This window comes from Barbus barbus (genome assembly GCF_936440315.1).
Source record: "Barbus barbus genome assembly, chromosome: 49".
Classification (NCBI taxonomy): Eukaryota; Metazoa; Chordata; class Actinopteri; order Cypriniformes; family Cyprinidae; genus Barbus; species Barbus barbus.
The window spans coordinates 11439093-11462514 of NC_136727.1; the positions used below are offsets into that span (position 1 = coordinate 11439093).

General features: G+C 37.8%; 1 protein-coding gene across 1 annotated transcript in view; it reads right to left on the reverse strand.

Annotated features, from left to right (window-relative positions):
- Positions 1 to 23422, reverse strand: part of LOC306867237 (CUGBP Elav-like family member 5) — a gene marked incomplete at its 5' end in the record, with an annotated part of 235844 nt that overhangs the window by 27370 nt on the left and 185052 nt on the right. The window contains 3 exons of the mRNA XM_079412837.1: positions 4874 to 5047; positions 20152 to 20231; positions 22110 to 22238. Of these exons, the coding sequence (XP_079268963.1) occupies positions 4874 to 5047; positions 20152 to 20231; positions 22110 to 22238 (383 nt within the window). The remainder of the gene's footprint in view (positions 1 to 4873; positions 5048 to 20151; positions 20232 to 22109; positions 22239 to 23422) is intronic.

Here is a 23422-nt window from a genome sequence, read left to right on the forward strand (position 1 = left end):
ATGCTGTATGTAATTAGTTCCAATATAATCTACACAACCATTCAAAGGTTTGTAATCATTAAGAAGTTTATGAGTGTCTTCTATACTTTTATTATTTAGAAAGTTACCAATAATTTGTGAAATTGTGACCAATATTTTATATGTAGATCGATTTCACCTCTAAATGGTTTCTCATGCGTGTTCTCTCATCGTCACTGCTGCTACGTGAATATGACGTATCAAAACAGAACGTCAGAAGGCACTTAAAGGGTTACTCCACCCCAAAATGAAAATTTTGTCATTAATCACTTACCCCCATGTCGTTCCAAACCCATAAAAGCTTTGTTCGTCTTCAGACACAAATTAAGATATTTTAGATGAAAATCGGGAGGCTTGTGACTGTCTCATTGACTGCCAAGTAAATTACACTGTCAAGGCCCAGAAAAGCATGAAAAACATAGCCAGAATAGTCCATCTGCCATCAGTGGTTCAATCGTAACGTTATGAAGCGGCGAGAATACTTTTTTGTATAGAAATAAAACAAAAATAACGATTTTAATCAACACTTCGGCACCGTAACGTCACCGCGGCATCTCCGTAGTGACATTTTTGAGAGTATCGCTGCACACAAAATGCATATGCTCTTCCGTGTCAGCTGCAACATAGGGATGCACTGTTTGCATTCAAATCAAAGCGTAACTCGCGTAGAAAACGTATCCTTGTGTTGCGGCTGACACAGAAGTGCATACGCATTTTGCATGCAGCGATACTCTCCAAAATGGCGCTACGGTGACGTTACGGTGCCGAATTGTTGATTAAAGTCGGTATTTTTGTTTTATTTCCGTACAAAAAGTATTCTCACTGCTTCATAACGTTATGGTTGAACCACTGATGGCAGATGGACTATTCTGACCATGTTTTCATTCTTTTCTGGACCTTGACAGTGTAATTTACTTGGCAGTCAATGGGACAGTCACAAGCCTCCTGGTTTTCATCTAAAATATCTTAAATTGTGTTCCGAAGATGAACGAAGCTTTTATGGATTTGGAATGACATGGGGGTAAGTGATTAATGACAAGACTTTCATTTTGGGGTGGAGTATCCATTTAAGTTAATTATTTATGATTTGCTGTCTGTCTGAACCAAAGAAATAAAAGTGATTATCTGTACCATACTGAATTGCATAGCATCATATATTTTTTTTTCCATAGCATTGTATTGCATTGAATTGCATTGTGTTAAATTGAATACAAATCGTATCGGTAGCTGCTTCATGTGTATCTTTAATGTATCGTATTAGGCTATGCATGTGTATCGCATCGGCCTCAGTTATGTAGATGCACATTCCTACTAAAATTTGTTGCTCCACCATGAAAATACTTGACCTGAATAAGAAATGTTTTACGGTAATGTACACTATAGCTCCCCCTGTGGCAATGCACAGAATACAACATGCAACTGTATTGACCCAAATATTACATTTCACAATGCAATCAAAATCAAACTTGCATAGCTATAAGCATTTGCACTCACATATTTGTAAAATATGTTTTGGGTCTGATTGCACATCAATTTCGATATTTCTATGCCATACATTTGCTCAAAGAGGGTGGTTTATATGTACAGTATATATAGTAGTCATATTTCTGCAAAGTATACATTTATGACTAGAAAGACATTTTCAGTAAAGCATTCAACATTCTACTGAGGAGCGAGGGGTGAGATTGTATACGTCTATTTAATACATCAATCATGTTGCCTATTTCTAGATGCTCCATAAGAAGGAGTGCTTTCAAACAATGCATAAAAACTATAAAACATGCATAAAAACCCCTTCAAATAGCCAACACTGGTATATTTCTCAACAACAGGGGGCAATGTAGGTCAATAGCAGAAAATGTGCCCCCCTCCTCGGCGCCCTCCTCCCAAAAATACCCAGACAAACATTCCCCTCATTAATGTTGGCTTCAGAACATTCTGAAGTGCTTTCAAGCAATTTGTGCGTCATATTAATCTAATGCACCGTCTCTGGTGATTGGCGTCAAGTAAAAGAGATCTTTCTGGCTTTCCATCAACAGCCGCGCTTTTATTCATCTTCCAAAAAAAGAGACAAAAAAAAGTCGAAAATGAAGATGGCTCCACTCAGAAAAAGGAAAAAGATCAAACACGAGGCAGCGGGAGAACAAGACAGATAAAAGATGTTCGGCTTGTATTGACAAGAGCGTCTGAAAGAAAATTAATGTTTCTCGCTTTCATCGCGTGTTGATGTCACACCCCCCATTCCACTCCAGAGACGAGGACGGGGCCGCATCTGATATTTCCAGCATCTTCATGTACTACTGAATGATAAGCTGTTTGTCAGATTTAGGAGTTAGATGTACCTTTTTAAAAAAATGCATCTGTCTTTTGGCACGATGTTGTCAGCACTATTACCCCTCCAATTTGCGCTCAGATGACCCCCCTCCTCTGCTCTGACTAAAATCCAATTTACTGGCTGTCAGCTCAACCCAGTAATCCTCTGCACAGCTGTGTTTGTGGAAGGAGCCTCTTAATTTGCTCGTCCTCCACATTTCTAAATGTACCATTGCCATATCTGAAGCTAAATGTTAGCTTATGTGGTTTGTTGCCTGTTTATGAAGGCGCAGTGAATGCCTGTTGGAGACCCTTTCAGGTTCTGCTCAGGTGAGAAAATGAGTGAACAGAAGAGCGTAGAAAATGCTAGTGGAGCTAACTTGCTATGCTGGTTCATTGCTAAGTGGTAGCTATGCTGTTCTGGGTGTTTGCTGGATGGTTACTAGCCCAAGTCGAAGAAAAAAAAAAAACTTGTCTATGATATTTTTGCCATGTTTTTTTTTTTTTTTTCAAACCAGCTGATCACAAATCCCGCCCCTCAGGTGAAAAGTAGAGACTTATTGGGTTCAAATTAGAGTTCAGAAATATCATAGATGGATCCGATCGTGACAAATAGTAATGCTAACTATCTGCCAATGCTATACTAGCATAAAGGTTGTGTGCTAGGGTTACGGTTTCGCATTTATTTTAGCACAGGCAATGTGCATTGTGATTGACATGACCAATAATATCTTTATAATCAGCTGGGAGGTGGGGTTTGCACTTAAATTGTTTCAGAAGAAAAAATTGCGCGATACAGTTGCTTTCATAAATGCACCTTATATTTAGCTGCCAGATGAAAATGATAAAGCAATTGCTTTGAAAAGTCAAATCCAACTTCTACTAATTTTAAGTAGGTTATCATTTGTTAAATTACATGTTAGCATTTAGCACTCAGCATTAGTCGTTTGTTGCGAGTAAATTTATACAAACCTAGCATAAAATCATGTATTGGGGGAAAAGGTACTCATAGTATCTTTAAAAGCCCCAATCAATATATTTTTTTTTTCTGGTTATGTAGACAATGTCATCCCTGACTTATACTGACACCTAGTTGTGTGGAAGCATTACAGAAAAATCAAAAGTTGCAACTGTAAAAATGTATTTGTCAGTGTTTTTATTGTTAACTAAAACTATTACAAATTTTACTATTAAATATTTTCTGTAATTGAATTAAAGGGGAAATAAAATCTAAATATTTAGATGAAAAATGTAAAACATTTAACTAAAATAAGTTTAGGTTGAAGTACTACAATTGCTAAAACTTAAATCTAGAAATTAAAATAAACTTATAAAAATTACAAAATCACTAGAAACAAGAAATTAAAATGAAACTGTGAAATGTACTGATTAAATTATTTAAAAAATTAAAGCTAATTTAAAATATTAATAAATACTCTAACAGTATATAATAATACACTGGTATTCACAGGCATGATTAATTTATTACTCAATCAATGGTGTTCAATTATAATCAAATTTAGGGTTGGATTATAGCGGCTGGTAGCTCTCATGAGGTGACTCATTAGGCTACTAATATGACTGGAATCATCATCTTATGTGATGCACTGATAACATAAAAAAAAATATTTCTATTTTTCTTTCACATTTAAAACTCGTAAATGAGAAAAAAAAATAGCGAGTACCCCTTTAAATATGTTCTGTGTATCTGGTTTAACACCCTTGATTAGTTTAGTCAAAAACAGCAAGCAAAAAAGTTACTTAATAAAAAGTCGCAAACTTCTCCACAAGCTGCATGCGATATCATAAAGCTGTTGGTTTCGGCATGTGTGGGTTGTGGCTTGGGCTGGAACAGTGAATTATAGAGACAGTGTCATGGCCATCGAGCGGCACACTGCACCATCTCTGACACGGGAGATAAAAGTCACTGCCAACCTGTGGGAGCCACAGTAACCACCTTGTCTGCCTTCCCGCACGCCGCTCTCTCAGACCATTTGCATTTCCTGCGGACGCTACGCATCTCATGAATGCTAATGAGGGCGTATTTTTTCCCCACGTACTGGCCCGGCATTGTCCGTACGCACATCTTCCGCTGGCCCACGCATGTCTGTGATATGAAAATGAGTGTGAATGATAAGCCCCCGGGGGCCGGGTCGACTCAATTAATCCTGGCATTTACGAGAAATATTCGCCTATGCCTATCAGTACATGAATATATGTATATCTATCCACTCCATATGCAGGAACTAACTAGAAACTAACTGTTTTATAGTATCTCTCCCCAAAACTGAACCGAGATGTCCCTCATGAATGAATATTAGGGACTGACTCAACCTCTCGGTTGCCTTTCAACCTCCCCCGTACCGAAGCAACCGATGCGAGCTATAAATAACCAGGTGAAGATTTTCCTATGGAATATTCTGAGTCACTCTGGGAACGTGAGCGAGGACGTGTGGGCATGCAGGGATGGGGAGGGTACGTGGGCGGCAGTGAGATCATCAAAACGTGCCCAAGTGCCCCAGAGGGGAGGAAGGGTACTCACCGCGTGTGCGTAGGTGCTGTAGGTGCTGAAGGGCAGGGCGATGGCAGGGTTGAAGATGCCAAACTGGCCCACCATCTGCTGCATGCGGCGGATGGTGCGCTCCTTGTCCGTGTCGGCAAACTTGACCACCAAGCTGGACGACGCGCCCTGAGGGAGGAGAGAATCGGAGCCAGTCTGAGGAGAGAGGGCAGGCTGTGTTTAACCTCCCGCTTTGCAAGCGAGACCGTTGACCACCACACGAAACACAACTCAACATGTACATGATTTAAGATGTGGTCACATTAGTGATATTTCGGGAAAAAGAATTTGCAGGAAAATTGCGGTATTACAGTGAAACACTGTATAATTCAATAAAACTTTAGAGCATGTTAAGAAAAAGAATCGAATGGATTTAAAGAAATAGTTCACTGAAAGAAAAGACAACTCTGGCATCATTTAAAGCCTGGAATGTTAACTATAACAATAACTATAACTATAAAGGTTTAAAGCCGGTATGCGACAGCCTTTAGCGTTCACACAACTGACGATAACGTTCTGTTCATTGTAAGCTTGCGCTGCTGTCATCTGCTGCTTTAAATGTTCGAGCTCTTTAAAGTCAGGTGGATTCTGATTGTCAATGTTTTTATTATTCATCAGCTGGAAAGAATCGTTCTAAAAATGATTTGAACGATATAATTCCTTTGTGACATTACTGTTATAGTGTATTGCGTATTGCATAGTAGTATTGTGGTGTGGATTTCGCTATTCTCATAGAATTAGAAAGATTATTAAAACTTTATAGTTATAGTCATCGTATTTGGTGTTAACAGCCCTTTACTCATTGTCATGAAATTTCAAACCTGTATATGACTCCATGGAACACAAATGAACACAAGTGAATACCCTATAAAAGAACCTTGTCCATACAACTTGCATGCTATATTTGAAGTTTGTTTTTTTTAAGCCATATACGGTAATAGCTTTTTGTAAGGAATAGACCAAAAACTCATTATTATTATTACACTTGACACTCGCTATAACTCTTCCAAGCATGTTGACGAGAGTAGGGATGCTTGAAGAAGTCATTCCTCTGTGAATGATTCATTCTTTTGACTTGGATCTTTTTCATGGAATGCAGTTCACAAAACCAGCCTTAACGATTCGTTCATCAATTGGTTCATCCAATTCTTCCAAAAGTTCAATTCATTGATTCTGTGATGTGGTTGCAGCTCATTGGAGATTTTTTGTATATATTTTCACCTGATAATAACTTTTGGACTGTCAAATCACATTGTCTATCATGTAACTTAGAATAGGAGTCGTATGAATTACCTTTGTGATGCTTTTGTGGACTTTTTTTTAAGCTCCAGTCCCCATCCACTTTCATTGAATCCAAAAGAACATTTTGGACACCCGTTAATTGTTCAATTTAGAAAGTTTGTCACTCAGGTATTGAATACATTTGGAGTGATTAAATTGACAACCAAATTTTTTATTTTGGGGTGAACCTTTAAGAATGATCAAAACCTTACGTTCTAATGTGAATTGCATATGTGAATCTACCATGACTTTTTCACTTCAACTTTGCACCAAACACAAGGTGGCTGGATAAATTTTAAAACTAACAATTAAGTTTTTTCCACAGGAAAAAAACAAACAACAACAAAAACATTCTGAATTACTGTCCAACAAACTCTCAACATCAAACCTCAGGCAAACAAACAAATACATCAACAAAACTGTTAGCGGCATCTGTAGATTGACATGAGCCTTGGCAGCTTGACCGTTACATAACAAAATCTATTTCAGATTTCGTTACTTGATAGGTTATGATATCACACCTGAAATATCAAACGGATTAGATGAAGAATGTGGGTGTGTTTTGAGATTGACAAGGCCACCAATGATCATGGTCCGACCTTGGATGTGTGGGTTTCTAAGTCTGGCTCACTCATTCTCTCCCGTACCGTGGTAATGAAACATCTGCCGCGAGAGCCATGCTCACATTCATTATGAATCTCTCAATGATTCGATGCTACACTTGACCTTTATCAGCCTACAACATCCCCTGTTCCAGCAGTATACCGTCCGAATAAAAAAAAACTACAAAATCGATTTTGGCAAAAAGGCCGAAATATGACTGTGATCTGACGGTAGAGAAAGTTTGTGCATCAGCCAAGATAAGAGGCTAGCTGAAATTGATGTGAAAATGTCAATAAGCAGCCACAATATGGGGGAATATCAGGTGAGGCCACAAGCCATGTCTGTATAGCAGAAAGGGGACTGTTCCTCAACTGGTGGGTCGTGTCCCAAAAATGGGTTGCAGTTCTACATCAAGGCAGGGAAAAAACAATGCTAAATGGCAACATAAAAGCAAATAATCATATAATTGTCCATTATTTGGTCAGAACACAATGTGCTTTGTGCAGTGAATTATTTACGTCATACGGCATTTATTCACTGAATGTATACCAATAAATCCATTATAAGGTTTGATTATCAGGACATTTTCATTTAAAATTATTTATTTATTTAGTTTTAATTAATGAATTGATGTGATTACAAAATGTTAAAAATGCACATATTTTTTAAGAAAAAAATATAATTAATTACAGAATGAAGTTGAAGGAAATTGGGTCAAAAGAGATACTTTTATTTTCCATTTTTTTATATTTTTAGTTTTCATCATAATATTATTTTAAGTTCTAGTAATTTTATTGTGCTTTTTTTCATTTATATTAATTGTTACACACACACACACACACACACACACACATACCTGTAAATAAATAAATACATAAATAAATAAATATATATATTTACAGGTATGTATGTATGTATGTATGTATACATATATATATATATACTGCATAACTTTCTACTGTATACTGTAAGTGTACTGATCCATAATTTCCAAATACTTTTTGCTTTAAATCAACTGTTCTAGTTTAAATAAGAACTGGTTGATTAAAAATCACTTTTAATGTAGTGAATGTAGCCTGTTAGTCAGCTGCAAATATGGCTTGACCCCAAAAAAATTCTAACAAAAGGTTTCTCAGTGGTTTACAGTAGTATCAGATGTACTTAAAAACATACTAAAAGTTTACCAAAGTTTGACTCCAAGAAAGGCCCCGTTTTCAAAATGGCGGCTGTCAGGTCCTTAAAATGACCATTACTCCTTTGTATTCCTCCTAGACCAGGAATACTGGTGCCTGATACATGTTTTGGCCATGTAATATTCTAATTAGCATATTTGCATTATAGATAAGTGATTACAAGTACAATTATATATTAAATCAATTGGTTACAAGCATATTTATGCGAAAAATAAGTACAATTCCCCTTAAGTAATTGCATATTTCTACTTTCTCATATTGTTTTGCCTAGTGTTGGTGGTTTCTGTGGTTCATAACAATTCTTTAGATTCCAATAAAGAATAAATTCATTAAAACTGTGTGGTACTGTAAAATTAGTCAAAACAGGGCTGCCACGTGAAGGCTCAGTACCGCTATCCCTTTTATTTATTTGTGTTTTATTTTTTTAAATATTTTTTTACATTTTTTATAATGCGTTTTTTTTTGCCTTTTGTTTATATATATATATATATATATATATATATATATATATATATATATATTTTTTTTTTTTTTTTTTTTTTTTTTTATACTTTTCTATTTTCTTCAGTTGTTTCCTCTTATTTTGGTTTATATTTTATACTTTTTTGCACTGTGACCTTCACTAGATTTACCATTAGTCGTCACACTCTTCCTCCCATAGAGGTTGATTATAGTGATTCTCACAATTCCCAACTTGACATGGTCTACAAGTACCCCTTTTCCACCAAAGCAGTTCCAGGTGCTAGTTCAGAGCCAGTGCTATAGCCGGTTCTTAGTTGGTTCGACTGGCGAACCCTTTAAGAACCGGTTGCTTTTCCACAGGCTAGAGAGCCAATACAGAGCCAGGTCTTACGTCACAATGCGTTTCATGTTTCGGTTCACTAGCGCGGCACAACAGGCTTGTTCAAGGTGCATCAGCGCCACGCAGATCGATCGATCGGCATACAACACACTTAAGCACCGCGAGAGCGATCCAAAAGCATAAAGAGCCGTCTGCTTTCCAGTCGCTCCCGCAGCACCCCGATATGCCTCGCACCGAATGGCTTTGCGAACCTACATCGGCATCCAAACACGGCGAATCAAACGTGTTAGCGTTTAGCTGCTATTTCAAATATGGCGGTCCAAGTTTCTGTTCGTCTTGTTGGTCACAGTAACCCCGCCCCCAGCCCCTGACGCAAGCGGTTCTTCCTTCTAGCCCAGCAATGTTTAGGTGCTACTTACTAACCGCTTTTATTGGTTCGGAGCTGGTGCTTTGGGTGTCGAAAAAACAAAGAACCGGTTCGAAACTAGGCTCTGGCTCCGAACCAGCACTGGAACTGCTTTGGTGGAAAAGGGGTAAAGCAGGCATGCACGGTAGTCCATATGCCCTGCAACTGCACCGCTGTGTTCGGCAGGCAGTTGTGCAATTACAGTGGATCATCTGCAGGAGGCTTTCTGGGGCAGCAGTCTTACTGGTCATAACTGGCAGGAACCGGTTGTTCACCAGTTTCCATCCCCAATCCACTGTGTTCATGTCTTCCTTTCCAATCCAGTGAAAGCCCATTGATCTGCACGATTGTCACAACACTCAAGAATGGACTCTGCAAGCGTATCAGTCTTAACACTACTTGTGTCTTTACTTCCATGTGTTATCGTAGTCCCACAGAAAAGACAATCAGTTTGGCTGTTGAAAGGACCAGTTGCTTCTCTGGTACTTCTTTTTGGTGGCTCAGATTTATTATATTGTTGGATTTTAATGTCTTTTTTATTTATGTACTTCTGTCAACATTTTGAGTGTACTATTTCACCAGCGGAAATGTGTACGTCGTCGTCTCTTTGTACACTTGCATTGTTGATTCCATCAGCTCCCTTCTGATGAACCTCAACCACATCAGAGCCATCTCTTAAGATTTTACAGCAAATGGGGCAAGTTTCTTGGTTTACAACAACATGACTCATGGTCAAAATTGCATTTGGAGTGTACTTATTTCTCAAGCTAATTCAACAATGTTATCCTCTCTTAACACACTCACACATTGTTGGCCTTTTTCATGTGTTAGAAATCTTGGTGGAGGGGTGGGTGGTTTAAGTAGTCAAGGATGAATTTTGTTTGAGCAAAATGGTATACACTGTGCTGCCAACAACATTTCAATGAGACAAGCAATATCAAATGTCAGTATTCTCTTCCACCATCTTCTGAATTGCTGAAAATTGTGAATTTAGTTTTGTTGGGATAAGTATAATGCCACCTTTATACTCAAAACATCTATAGAGGATGCATTACATATGTATTACCTTATTCAAATTGAAATGAGTGACCATTTTAGAGGGTTCACACACAGGCCTCTGTTCGGGCTAATTCAGAGTTATTTATGATCAAAGTTATACAACTCCAATTTAAGTTACTTTTGGGCGCAATAACTTTTACATTGAATGTCAAGTCTGTGTTTTAGCAAAAAAAAGGGTGCGTGTCCAAAAACACTTACTGAGTAGGAGTTACATGACATAGGCTAAATCGTTTACATCTCTGGTTCACCCCAAACAATGATAAAACCTTACAGTAATCTCACAAAATCATGTATTCCATAAGTATGTAATCATGTCAGTGCAATTTAGACAAGTCCAATGGATTCATAGACCAAGACAACATGGGGTTAGACTCCAAGATTACTTGGCTAGGTCAAATAATGAAGGAGTTAGGATATTTTAAGGGCTTCCTGCCCATCTTGGACACCATCTTGAAAATTACACCTTTCTAGTGGTCAAACTTTGGTAAACTTTTAGTATGTTGTTAAGGACACCTAATACTACAAAAACAACTGAGAAACCTTTTGTTAGAATTTTTTTAGGGTCAGGTGGGTTTTTTTCATATATGCAGCCGCCTATGTAGTGAATAGGAAAAAACACTGGAAATCCGGAACCAAGGCTGCTGAAAAAAATGGGTGGTAACTGTATTGTTGTCAGAATGCTTAGCAAGGGCCGAATACAAAGCAATCAGTTTGCACATCCAAGCTCGACAACTCTGGCTCTAGGCATACGGGACTCATGTAGGCGTTTGAAGGGGTTGCCAGAAAAGCAACAAAAGACAGTCACTGGGGAAGATAAATGTAGATTTGATTTTTGATTTCACTCTGTTTGAACCTTCATGCCCTTAGCTTTTCCAGAACTATTTTATTATATTGTTTCCTCAACTGCTTAGTTAGGATATCATTACCAGGGACACTATCAGTACATTCAGTCACTGCTCATTAGTTGTGCTGCACGACTAAACAAAATGGACTTGTTCATTTGTACCACAAAATGCCCAAGTGTAAGACAGCGCAAGGTTGCAATCTCTAAAAAAGGCCTTATCTTGTATCCCTTCAGGTTTTTTATCACCAAAGTAGTTAAAATGATTTCTGGGTAAAACCTCAAGGGAGTTAGAGACATCTGTGGACTGGAATAAAAACATTTGGCGTTTAGAAAAGACTGGTGAGATATGCTAAAAGTTTGACGGTGGACACATTGGGACCTGCAGCATCTTTTATCCGCTGATTAAAGTGATAGTTCAGTCAAAAATGACAGTTTTATTATCATTTCTCACTCTCATGTTATTCCAAGCCTGTATGACGTACTTTCTTAAGTCGTGACTTGACTTATGACTTACTTTCGTCGTGGCCTAATGGTTAGAGAGTCGGACTCGTAATCCAAAGGTTGCGGGTTCGAGTCTCGGGCCGGCAGGGATTGTAGGGGGGGGGAGTGAATGTCGCTCTCTCCACCCTCAATACCACGACTGAGGTGCCCTTGAGCAAGGCACTGAACCCCCAACTGCTCCCCGGGCGCCGCAGCATAAATGGCTGCCCACTGCTCCGGGTGTGTGTTCGCGGTGTGTGTGTGTGCAGGTTGGATGGGTTAAATGCAGAGCACGAATTCCGAGTATGGGTCACCATACTTGGCAGTATGTCACTTCACTTCACTTCACTTCACTTCACTTCACTTCACTTCTTCTGTGGAAGACAAATGAAGATATTTTTGCACAATGCCCAAGCTGCTCTTTTCCATACAATGAAAGGGAATGTGACAACAATTTTCTGTGATTAACAATGCAAATTTCAATCCGTTCCTCACACAAATTTACCGTATGACTTCAGAAGACTTAGACACCAAAAAAAAAGGTGTAGGATTTACATCGAAACAATTTTCACTGAGAAATTGCTAGTAAATTTCACAAAAAATGTAAAAGAAGTACTCTCAGAACTGCATGAAACAAAGTCTGAATTACAAGATAAAAAGTCGCAATTACTTTTTAAAATGTTTTTATTAGTGGCAAAAATGGACTTCCATACCATTCGCTTTTATTGTATAAATAGAACATTTTTGTGTTCCTTAGAACAAAGTAGGAGTAAATGATGAAAGAACATTCATTTTGGGTGAACTATCCCTTTAACTTCTTGAACTCGTGGTATTAAGTTGTATGCAGAGTCTAGGCCTACGCTGGCATTTTAATCTTAACCTCAAATGCGATTATCTGCAGAAAACCTAGACGTTCTGCACACCACCTTGAGCTATTACGAAGGAGAACAAAATATTTACTGTGTGTTATGAAAGTTCTTGGGCAAAGCCAATAAAAGAAGAAATTCAATGTTCCTTTAGTCCTAAGTTTGGAGCATTCATAATTTGCAGAATGTGTTGATGATATTTGTCCAATCATTTCTTGATTGTTTGTTTCCTTTTGCTCTGAGATATCCGGCGAATATCAGGGCCGAGGGCTTGTTGGTCCAGCAAGATATAGGCTATGCATTTGTAAGAGAAAGTGATAGAGAGAGAGGTAGGAAAAGGGAGAGAGGAGAGAGAGTGGTGGTTGATCTGTGAAGTAAAACTCTCATTAAATTTTAAGCCGCCAAGCACCCAGAGGAATTCCCATAGGTCCAGGACCCAGCGAAATGGATTCAGGAGAGAGAGTAAAACTGTGGGAATAAAAAGTGCAGCTGTTCTACAGAGGAAAAAGAGGAGGAAAACGAGGTCCTGGAATCAAAGTGCGGGCTGCAACTTTATGAGAAGTTGCGATGCAGGGGGCACCTTGGTGCTTTCCCGATTCTTGAGGTTTCTGTGTGAACGTGAACCATAAAGGCACTAACTAAGCCATATATCTGATGTAACTCTAACTCTGCACATCTGCCTCTGTGCATTAACTGTGAATAAGATAACAGAAACAGATTATCTTGCACAAAGAGCAGCCGAGTCTGTTGTTGCTTCTTGTATCTTAAAAAAAGTGTTTACCAATTTCAGTGGTCTTTTTAATGTTCAATGCCTTTTAATCACTACATTAATTTACAGTATACACACACACACACACGTATATAAAGTATATATATATTTCTTTCTTTATTGCAGAACTTTGGGTCAAAATATTAATATTTACTTATAATTTGTATCATTATAGCTATACATCTGAATATATAAATGTAAATAAGAATATGCTGTTATTAATTTGAATATTTTAAATATAAATATGTATATACAGTAACAAATTTAAATATTTAATCTAAAAGTATACTGATAAACTATAGAATATAGCTCTAAATCCAAATATATAATAATAAATCTTGTAATACATTCAGATATATTCTAAGGGTCAGATTTACTAACCGATTGCACCAGCACAAACCGTCTTTTGGTGTTAAAATAGTACTGTTAAGATTTACAAAAAATGCGCAGTGAAGAATTAGCGTGGACACGGTTATTTTTTGCGCCTGACCTTATTGAATATGCATTTCTAGGAGTTTCAGACGCAAAATTTATGGGAGGAGAGTATTAAAATGAATCACGTAACATGATTTACTAACGTTTGTGCACGTCAAATTACTGAGGCCATTATTTAACGTTCAAAAATAGCATGTCTTAAAGGGATAGTTCACCCAAAAAAATGAAAATTTGATGTTTATCTGCTTATCCCAAGGGCATCCAAAACTTTGTTTCTTCAGTAGAACACAAACAAATGGACCATTGACACTCTATCTACAATCTCAATTAGGAGTGTCAATGGTCCATTTGAGAGATAGGAGGCGGTACTGCACTTATAAGTCTGCGATCCGCCGTAAAGCAAGAAGAAGAAGAAGAAGAAGACGCATCACGCACCGGCTGTTGTGTGAACGAGCTCAGGACAGTTGGACCATGCGGCAGATCAGAGGTAAAAAAAAAACCGATAAATACTATTCAGTTTCTTGCATAGGACGTTTCGTGTCTTTAGACCTCAGTGTATCGTCACGAGCCACAGGGTTTAATTGAGTTTTGTTTGTGTATGTTTTTTTCTCTCTCAAAGCCGTGAGTACCATTGACTGGCATTATATGACTGACAGACTACAACGCTTTGAGTTAAAAAAATTTGTTTGTGTTCTACTGAAGAAACAAAGTCACCTAAATCTTGGATGCCCTTTTCATTTTTGGATGAACTATCCCTTTAAACTATTTTGTGCTTGAAATGGCTACAATTGTTGTTGCTAGGAGGAGCACCACAGAGCTCAGAGAGCGCGTGGTAGAAGGGAGAGGATTTTTTTTCCCTCGTATTAATTTATTTGGAATGCCAGAAGAACACATTATCCGAATCCGAACATCTCCTTATGCTAATTCGCACTGTGCTTGGTATATTGCATTGGTCATTATGGATCTGTTTTCTTTAATTTGCGCATTGTCAGTAAATCACCCGCAGAAAGTTCGACGCTCATCTGCGTTGTTTTGGAATTGCGCTCTCTAATTAGCCGTTTGGTAAAACTGGCCCTACTGATTATTGAATAAGTATACTGTACATAGTGTATATATATTCCAAAAAGAACTATATTCAAGTAGCTAATATTTCAAATAAGACAGCTTTATTTGAAAATAAAGAGATGTTACATAAAAGAGTTATCATATAAAAATGCATGTAACCCGCTAGCATCATGTTTGAGCTCAGGCCGTGTGAAGCCAAACATTACGGTCTGATCACGGCTGCAATTTTGGGCCAGTATTTCTCCCGTAGCTGTTGCTCAGATATCCACACAGTCATGAGGAAATGAAAATCCAGCTGAACGCATTGCCATTCAACCATAGACAGTGGCAATCGGTGTGTGGTGCAGACTCTCCTAACCAAGGAGATTGTAATATCAGATAGCAGCGGCAGTTTCATTTTCCTGTATTTGTTGAAATACGCTCAATCCCTGGCATATACACTCGGGTGGAAATGAGACTGAAGCGGAGGGGCTAGAGTTCCTTGACCCCTCCCAGGGTGTAATTTCGTCCCTGGTCTTCCGTCGTACAAGGCCTTCCTGAAGTTTGGCAATTTGCTTTAGCGCACAGCGGTGTAAATTTTTAATTGCCCCACGTCCGAAGCAAAGGAGGGGCGCAGCACATGGGGTGGCCGTGCATGGAATAAAGCACATGTCAAAACCCTTCCTCAAACCTGCACGCTCTGACTTGATGTGTGTATGTATATTCTCTTCATATTTATGCATTGTTCAGTGAGGAAACATGCAAACACATTCAGCCCGAGCTTTTGGAGCTTGAAAATTAGATTGGAGTATGTCGCTGTGACCTCATGGCTGTGCCAGCAAGAGAAATGGACAGAAAAGAGGGGCAAACATAGAAAGGAGGCAGCGTGTGCATACATGCATGCATGTGAGTGCATGAAGATAATGCACTGACTGCCATGAGCTGGGGGGATTTGAGCCGAATATAAGATTGAACCGACTATAAGCGTCAAGCAGTTCTGCAATAAGGCCAGTTTCTTGCTGCCCACGAGCACTTCATTAGCAGACTGCTTTATGCATGCGTATTTAAAATGAATTAGCACTTGTTTCTTCACTGGACTCCTTACTGTAATAACTATAAGCTGCATTTGGTTCTTTGAGGGCAAACTGAGGTTGTGAAAGGCTTGTTGGTGTATTTGTGCAGCCCAATAAAGAAGCAAATGATAATCTCTCACACGTTTGTGAGTTTGGTCTTAATCCGCCACAATTGCGAAAAGCAATTAAACATTTTGTCAGTTTTTTGGTTTCTATTTCTATACGATGAAATCTCACTCGTCCAAATAATTTCAAATGGCTGTAAATAAAATATCAATTACATTAACAGTAGCTGTGATTTAGCTTTCAATAAAAAATAAATAAAGAAATAACATAATAATATAAGATTACTTTTGTTATGTTTCGTTACACTAAAACATCAAGTGATGTTTTTTTTGTCCATGCTTTTAATTTCTATTTGTTGCATTACGCACCAATTTCCCACCCCCACTATAATCGCATTTGTCGAAAATTTGATTTATATTTGATAAAGTTTGAGTGTGTATTAAACATCAAATAAATTCCCTTTCATTGTTTTTCACTTTCATTTGGTACAAAAAAAGTCAAATTAGCTTTTGTTAACTTTTCCTAACTAGGCAGAACAGAAAGTGACAAGATAAAAGCTTTTTTTTTTTTTTTTAAATCAAGTTTTGTTGTTTTATGCTGCGAAGCCTCATCCACAATACAATCTCATTGTTATGAAAATCCATTTCAAATATACTTGTGAAGTCACACCTATTTCTGCTGCAATTTCTATTACAGTCACTTCATTACAGGCTCTCCACAGGGCTGTGTTCTGAGCCCTCTGCTCTACACTCTTTACACCTATGACTGTACCCCCGCTCACTATAGCAACACCATTGTGAAGTTTGCAGACGACACTACGGTGGTGGGACTCATATCAGGAGGGGATGAGTCAGCTTATGGGGAAGAGGTGGAGCGGCTCTCATGGTGGTGTAAGGAGAATAATCTGCTCCTCAACACCATAAAGACCAAGGAGCTGATAATTGACTACAGGAGGAAGAAAACGGACATTACTCCACTTTTCATCAGTGGGGACTGTGTAGAGAGGGTAGCTGACTTCCGGTTTCTGGGAGTCCAGTTAGAGGAGGGCCTTACTTGGAGCACAAACACCTCTGAGCTGCTGAAAAAGGCCCAGCAGAGACTGTACTTCCTTAGGGTGCTGAGGAAGAACAACATTACTCAGAGACTACTGGTGTCCTTCTATCGGTGTTCTATAGAGAGCATCCTAACCTACTGCATTGGCGTATGGTTCACCAGCTGTACAGTGGCTCAGAGGAAAGCGCTCCAGAGGGTCATAAACATGGCACAGAAGATCGTAGGCTGCCCTCTCCCAACACTGGAAGATCTACAGACTTCACACTGTATTAAGAAAGCCCAAAGTATCCTCAAAGACACATCACACCCTGGACATGATCTGTTTGAACTGTTACCATCAGGGAGACGATACAGGACAATTAGAGCCAGGACAAACAGACTAAAAAACAGTTTTTATCCAACAGCTATAACCACTCTCAATAATCAAAAACACTGTTTTCATGAGATGTGAAAAAAATAGACAGATGGTGAATGTGACTGTGTACAATTTTCTGTACCTTTTATTTAATTTTTATCTTATGAATGTATGTATGACTACAGTACTCTGACTGGCTGGTACTTTTAAATTTCGTTGTACATGCAAATGGTACAATGACAATAAACTTCTATTCTATTATATTCATGCAACGTAGCCCACAGTGAAAACTCATTAGTCTAAAGTCTTGTTTTATAAACGATCGATTGCCATTTTGTTCATCAATTTTCAACAAATTACTTGATGCTGTAAATTTCTTGTATCACACATATTTCTGACGCAATTTGTTTTCCAATCACCTCAGGCAATGTAGCCCCGCCTACTCTGCAATCTGATTCGTCTAAACACCAAACATGTTTTGATTGTCATTTTGTTCAGTATTGTACTTTTGGTCTGAATAAACAAATTACCTGATGCTTTAATGTTGTTGTATTATACCCATTTCTGACGCAATTTCTTGGTATTTTATTTTAGTCCAGACAAACAAATGACTTGTCTATTTATCTATTTATGCTGCATTTTCGGTTCTAATCACTTCACGTTCATGCAGTGTAAAAGTCCTGTTTGTCTTAAATGAAAAATCAAATATGTTCTGACTGGTTACCATTTTGTCACATCGCAGAACATCTTAGTTTGACGGCAGAAAAAAAGCGTCTTATAAAAATATACTTGTTAAATCATGTCTGGTGCTAGTGTTACTTTAATAACTGCAAGCTGCTGGCGGACCGAGGGCGTGAGAGGCTGGTGGGTGTTCGGTAAGTTCGCCATCGCTTCTTTTGAAGAGTTTGCAGATGGATGAGTGCTTCATCAAGCCCTGCCTTGAGAAGAACTCCATTATCTCAGCTAAACATCTCACTTTGGCACCTGGGAGCCACGCAAGTCGTGACCCCTCCCTCTACAACTTCAGACTCAAGAGAATGGAGGCCGGTAAGGTTTTCCATAATCAATTTACCTTCCGAGATGACCCATGAGCTTCCTCCACTCTTCCCCTGTCTCTCCACCTCTCTCTTTCTACTTTTCTATCTCGTGTTCCTTCCTTCCTTTCCTCTCTCTCTCTTTTTCTCTCCTCCACTCCCACCTCAGTACATGCCAATGAATAATTCACCAGTCAATGTGGTGAAAGGTGAGGTAAACAAGTCTATTGCCTAATGTCCCGGGAGGATGGAGGGAAGGAGAGAGGGGAGAGAGAGGAAAGGATGTCTGAGCGTATGTGTGAGGTAAAGATTTTAGGACTGTGGTTTAAATTTCAATGTTCCTGAATCATTTGCACCTCGGTTGACCCTAAAGGTTATAAAGAGAGCAGATCACAACACAGATCTTCCTCTTGTGCTGCTTCCCTGTGCATTTCTTTCTCTAAAAGTGACAGTCCACCTAAAAAATGCATTTTACGTGCATTTAAAAAAAAAAAAAAGACTAGAACATCTTCAAAACATCTCATTTTGTGTTCCAAAGTCATAACAGGTTTGGAATCATACTGTGGTGAACGGAAAATAATTTTTTTTCATTTATGGGCCAACTGTTTCTTTAAAAATATCACTGCGTCGTGAAAAATGAAGAAAAAAGCACATGCTCAAATGTATTTTGACAGTTCACAGCTCGTCTGTATCCAGCCGGAGTCTTTTAGCAAATAAAACAGCAGCTTAAGAGCTACTTCTGATGCATGTGTGACTGAATAGCTGTGTGATTCAGACAGACTGTGCTGAATAGCCGGCTTTTTATGGCTCAGCGTCCAGTCCTCAAGATTGAAACGGCCGGACAAAGGCCACGTGCTGATATGCTGGCAATGCAGCTATTCAACAAAACAGTATAACCAAATATGCAGTTCGTAAGTTAAAGTGACTGATTTGTTCTTATTTGTTTGGAATTGATTTGATTGCTTCTTTCACCACTACTACTACTACAAAAACTTTTCTGCTTATTATATATTAATATTTGAAAAACGTTTGTCTGGCAGCAATTCATGTGGTTCAACCAACAAACAAACAAACTAATAAACATTATTCAACCTCATAACTACCACACACACATACAACACATATATATATCCCTGCAATTTCACCGATAATTATTTGTTACACTTTTCTTTTTATGTCTTTATAACAAGGCAAGATTCAGATTGTAAATTGTCAATTTATTTTTATTTTTTTTTACTTGAGAGTTACACCACATGACATTTTGTAAGGAATAGTTCACCCAAAAATGATAATTTTGTCATCATTTACTCACCCTCATGTCGTTCTAAACCTGTATTAGTTTCTGTCTTATGTTGAACATAAAAGAGGACATTTTGTAGAATTTTGAAGAAACAAAATGTTGTTAGTCCCCATTGACTTCCATAGTAGGTAAAGAAATGCTCTGGAAGTCAATCGGGACCATCAACGGTTTGATTGCCAGCATTCTTTCTTCTGTTCAACATAAGAAAGAAACTCATACAGGTTTGGAACGATATGAGGGTAAGTAAATGATGACAATTTTAATATTTGGGTGAATTATTCCTTTAAAATGATCATGTGGTGTAACTGTCAAGTCAATAAATAGAAGCTTTAAAATGAAACTTTTTAATTTGAAGTTTTTTTCAAAACCACATGAAATCTAAAGAATACAAAATACATTTCTAAGAACTTGAAGTAAAAACAAGATTTTTATGTGACCCTTATAATACAGTGACCCCACAATGTACAGTTGTATGAAAGTAATTGCAACCTCTGATTGCAGGAGGAACATCAAAGTAGAAAGAAAGTACAAACAAAAAGTGCAACACTGAAAATAAGAGCTTTTCTGTGTGTGTATTATAGAGGAGTGTGTACTCACTGGCATGGTTTGACTGCCGTGCAGGGCGCTGATTGCGGACTGAGCTTCGGCGTGTGTGGAGAACTTTACAAAGGCGCAGCCTGATAGAAAAAAGACACACACACACACAAAGGCACACAAACACTTTAACCACAGTGTAGAGAAGCACATTTAAACACTGGAGAGGCAGAAAGCCCTCCAACGGTAAGCAAGCGGCTCCTCTAGAGACTGTACTGATGCGAAAAGCTTGCTATTTACTGCCACATACCCATCAATGCAAACAAAACGCAAAATACGGGATAATTGATATCGTTTTAAATGCTGCTACAGATATTCATCACGAGAATTCAAACCCATTTGGGATTCAAGAGCAGTCGTGTTGCAAGCCGTTGAAGAAGCTGTCAAAATATTAAGGATAGGTCTTAATGTGCCTTATACAAGCGTAACATGTTTTATACAGTTTTCATTAAAGAATTAAGCTCTATTTTTGCCAGAAACGGGGTTTGAAATAAAACACATTAGGAGCTAAATGAAATGTAGATTTCTTGTCTCATTGTACAGGGAATGTTTTGATATCTATCTTTTTATTCTCTTCCATAAGACTGGATATATTCAGAGATCCACCCCCTAAGTAGCAGAAATAATCCTACAGCAATTTTCGTAACACTGGCAAGGGGAAAACTTGCACTCCCACAGTGCTTTTCCAAATGCCAGGCTGTATTAGCGTCTTACAGTGTCCCTAAAGCCTCGTGGGCAAACAATGGAGTCTATAAAAAGTTTAATGCTCAAATATGTGCTTTTTCTCCATCTCTTATGAGTCTTTAATGTTGAATGGCGACAACTCGGAATCTTGGACAGCATAAAATGTCAATATCAAACTTTAACATTATATATAAGAATACGCAAAAAGAAAAAAAATGTAGGGAGAGGTTTGATTTTATCTGCCAGAAATGATTGTGAAAAGTGTGTAATATTTAATATTTTTTAATGTTTTAAAAGAAGTCTCATGCTCACCAAGGCTGCATTTATTTGATAAAAAAAATAATAGTACAATCTTAAAAACTTGTTTACTTTAATATATTTTAAAATGTAATTTATTCCTTTGATGGCAAAGCTGAATTTTCAGCAGCCATTACTCCAGCCTTCAGTGTCACATGATCCTTTATGAAATCACATGTTAAACATATGAAATCATTAAACTGATTTGCTGCTCAATTATCATCAATTATTAACAAGGTTTTATTTTTATTATCATATTTGTCTGCTTATTATTTTTGTGAAAACCGTGATACATTTTTTACGATTCTTTGAAGAATAAAAAGTTCAAAGAACAGCATTTTTAATTAAAAAATAAATCTTGGGTAAAATTACAAATAAAAATATTGATCAATTATCCTTGCTAAAAAATATATTATTATTATTATTATTTAATCTTACTTAAACCAAAATTATTTCTGAAGGATCATGTGACACTGAAGACTGGAGTAATGGCTGCAGAAAGTTCAGATTTGCCACCACAGAATAAATTACATTTTTAAAATAACTTGAAATTAAAAAGTTATTTTAAACTGTAATAAATGTTCAAAATCAAGGCAAAAAGCAAAGTTTGGTCACAATTAGTGCTGTCAAATCACAACTAAATCTTTAATCGTGATTAATCGCATCCAATATATAGATATATCTATATATGTAAATATTTTTTTACATATATACATTTCTTAAATATATACATTCATTTGTGTGTGTGTGTGTGTGTGTATATATATATATATATATATATATATATATATATATATATATATATATACACACACATACATTATGTAAACAACTTTTACTTTGGATGCGATTAATCGTGATTAATCGATTTGACAGCACTAGTCACAATATGAGCAGAAGTGTGTATAAGAAAGCGAAAAGCCCAATTTTATGTTGCCTGCTAATACAGCATCATACCATAAAAAGTGACGTAACCTCACCTTTACTATTTCCATCCGGACCTCTTAGCACAGTGCACTCCTCGATGACTCCATAGGGCTCGAAAAGACGATACACGTCCTCCTCCGTCTGCTGTTTGTTCAGCATCCCGACGAACAGCTTCCTGTCTTCTGAAGCAAAGAAAAACAGAGCGAATGAAATGACTGGCATAACCTCTCACCTCCCCATTACCCACATACATTACTATTGTAAGCACAGCCCAAATACTACTCAGACTTTTGGTCCCTGGCCAGCATGGGCAAACAGGGACTGCTTTTGCTTGGCCCACTTAGCTTGTGGAATGGAGTCGCAGCAGTAATTGTTCCCCGTGCCAAGTCTGTTCATTTTAATTTGGGGGATAATTGGGTTCAACCCCATGTTGGAAATGGTGGGTAGGCCTGAGGTGATAGCACTAAGCTGCCGTGCTTAGAGGCCTGGTTTAATAGGAAGAAGCAGACTGCGAGGAGACAATGTTTTTTATGAAACTCTGGAGGGTGTAGATAGGCCGAGAGCGTAGCTACCGCTGACCTGAAATTCAAACTAATGCAAGCTGTTTTGGTCCCGTTCTGTGTTTAGTTTATGGTAATTGAGTGTCCTCACAGATAATGCTTTGTTTGACTGAGCTGAAATCTTGAATGTTATACAAATATGATTATCACAAATTATAAAGGGCACTATGCCAGGTGATACTGGCCAGATCATATCAAATCCTGACGACTTTTGCAAGCGAATCAGTGGCATATTCTACTGAATCGTATAAGGGTTGTAAACATCATGTCTATTCAAACCCATCATACTTTACCATTAAAAAAATAAGATTCATGTAAAAATTTAATTGAAAAAATCTGAATTTGTATAAAATGTGAATTCATTTCAAATTTGGTCAGTCCAACAAAAATGTGATTGTGAAGTATGCCATTTCGAATATTGCCTTTCATGCAGCATACATGTATCGCAGCTGTATGTGAATGCAAAAGATCTGCAAAGATGTAAAGCCGAAAGTATAAAAATAAAAGTTTACAAATAAAGTTATCGTCTCCCGAAATAAAAAAAAATTGACTCTGAGCAGCGTAAATGAGTCGTTGGTAAATCAAATCCCACTTCCATGATGGCTACACGTCACGAGGTAACATATTTACATTTACATTTATTCATTTAGCTGACGCTTTTATCCAAAGCGACTTACAATTGCTATATATGTCAGAGGTCGCACGCCTCTGGAGCAACTAGGGGTTAAGTGTCTTGCTCAGGGACACATTGGTGTCTCACAGTGGATTCGAACCCGGGTCTCCCACACCAAAGGCATGTGTCTTAT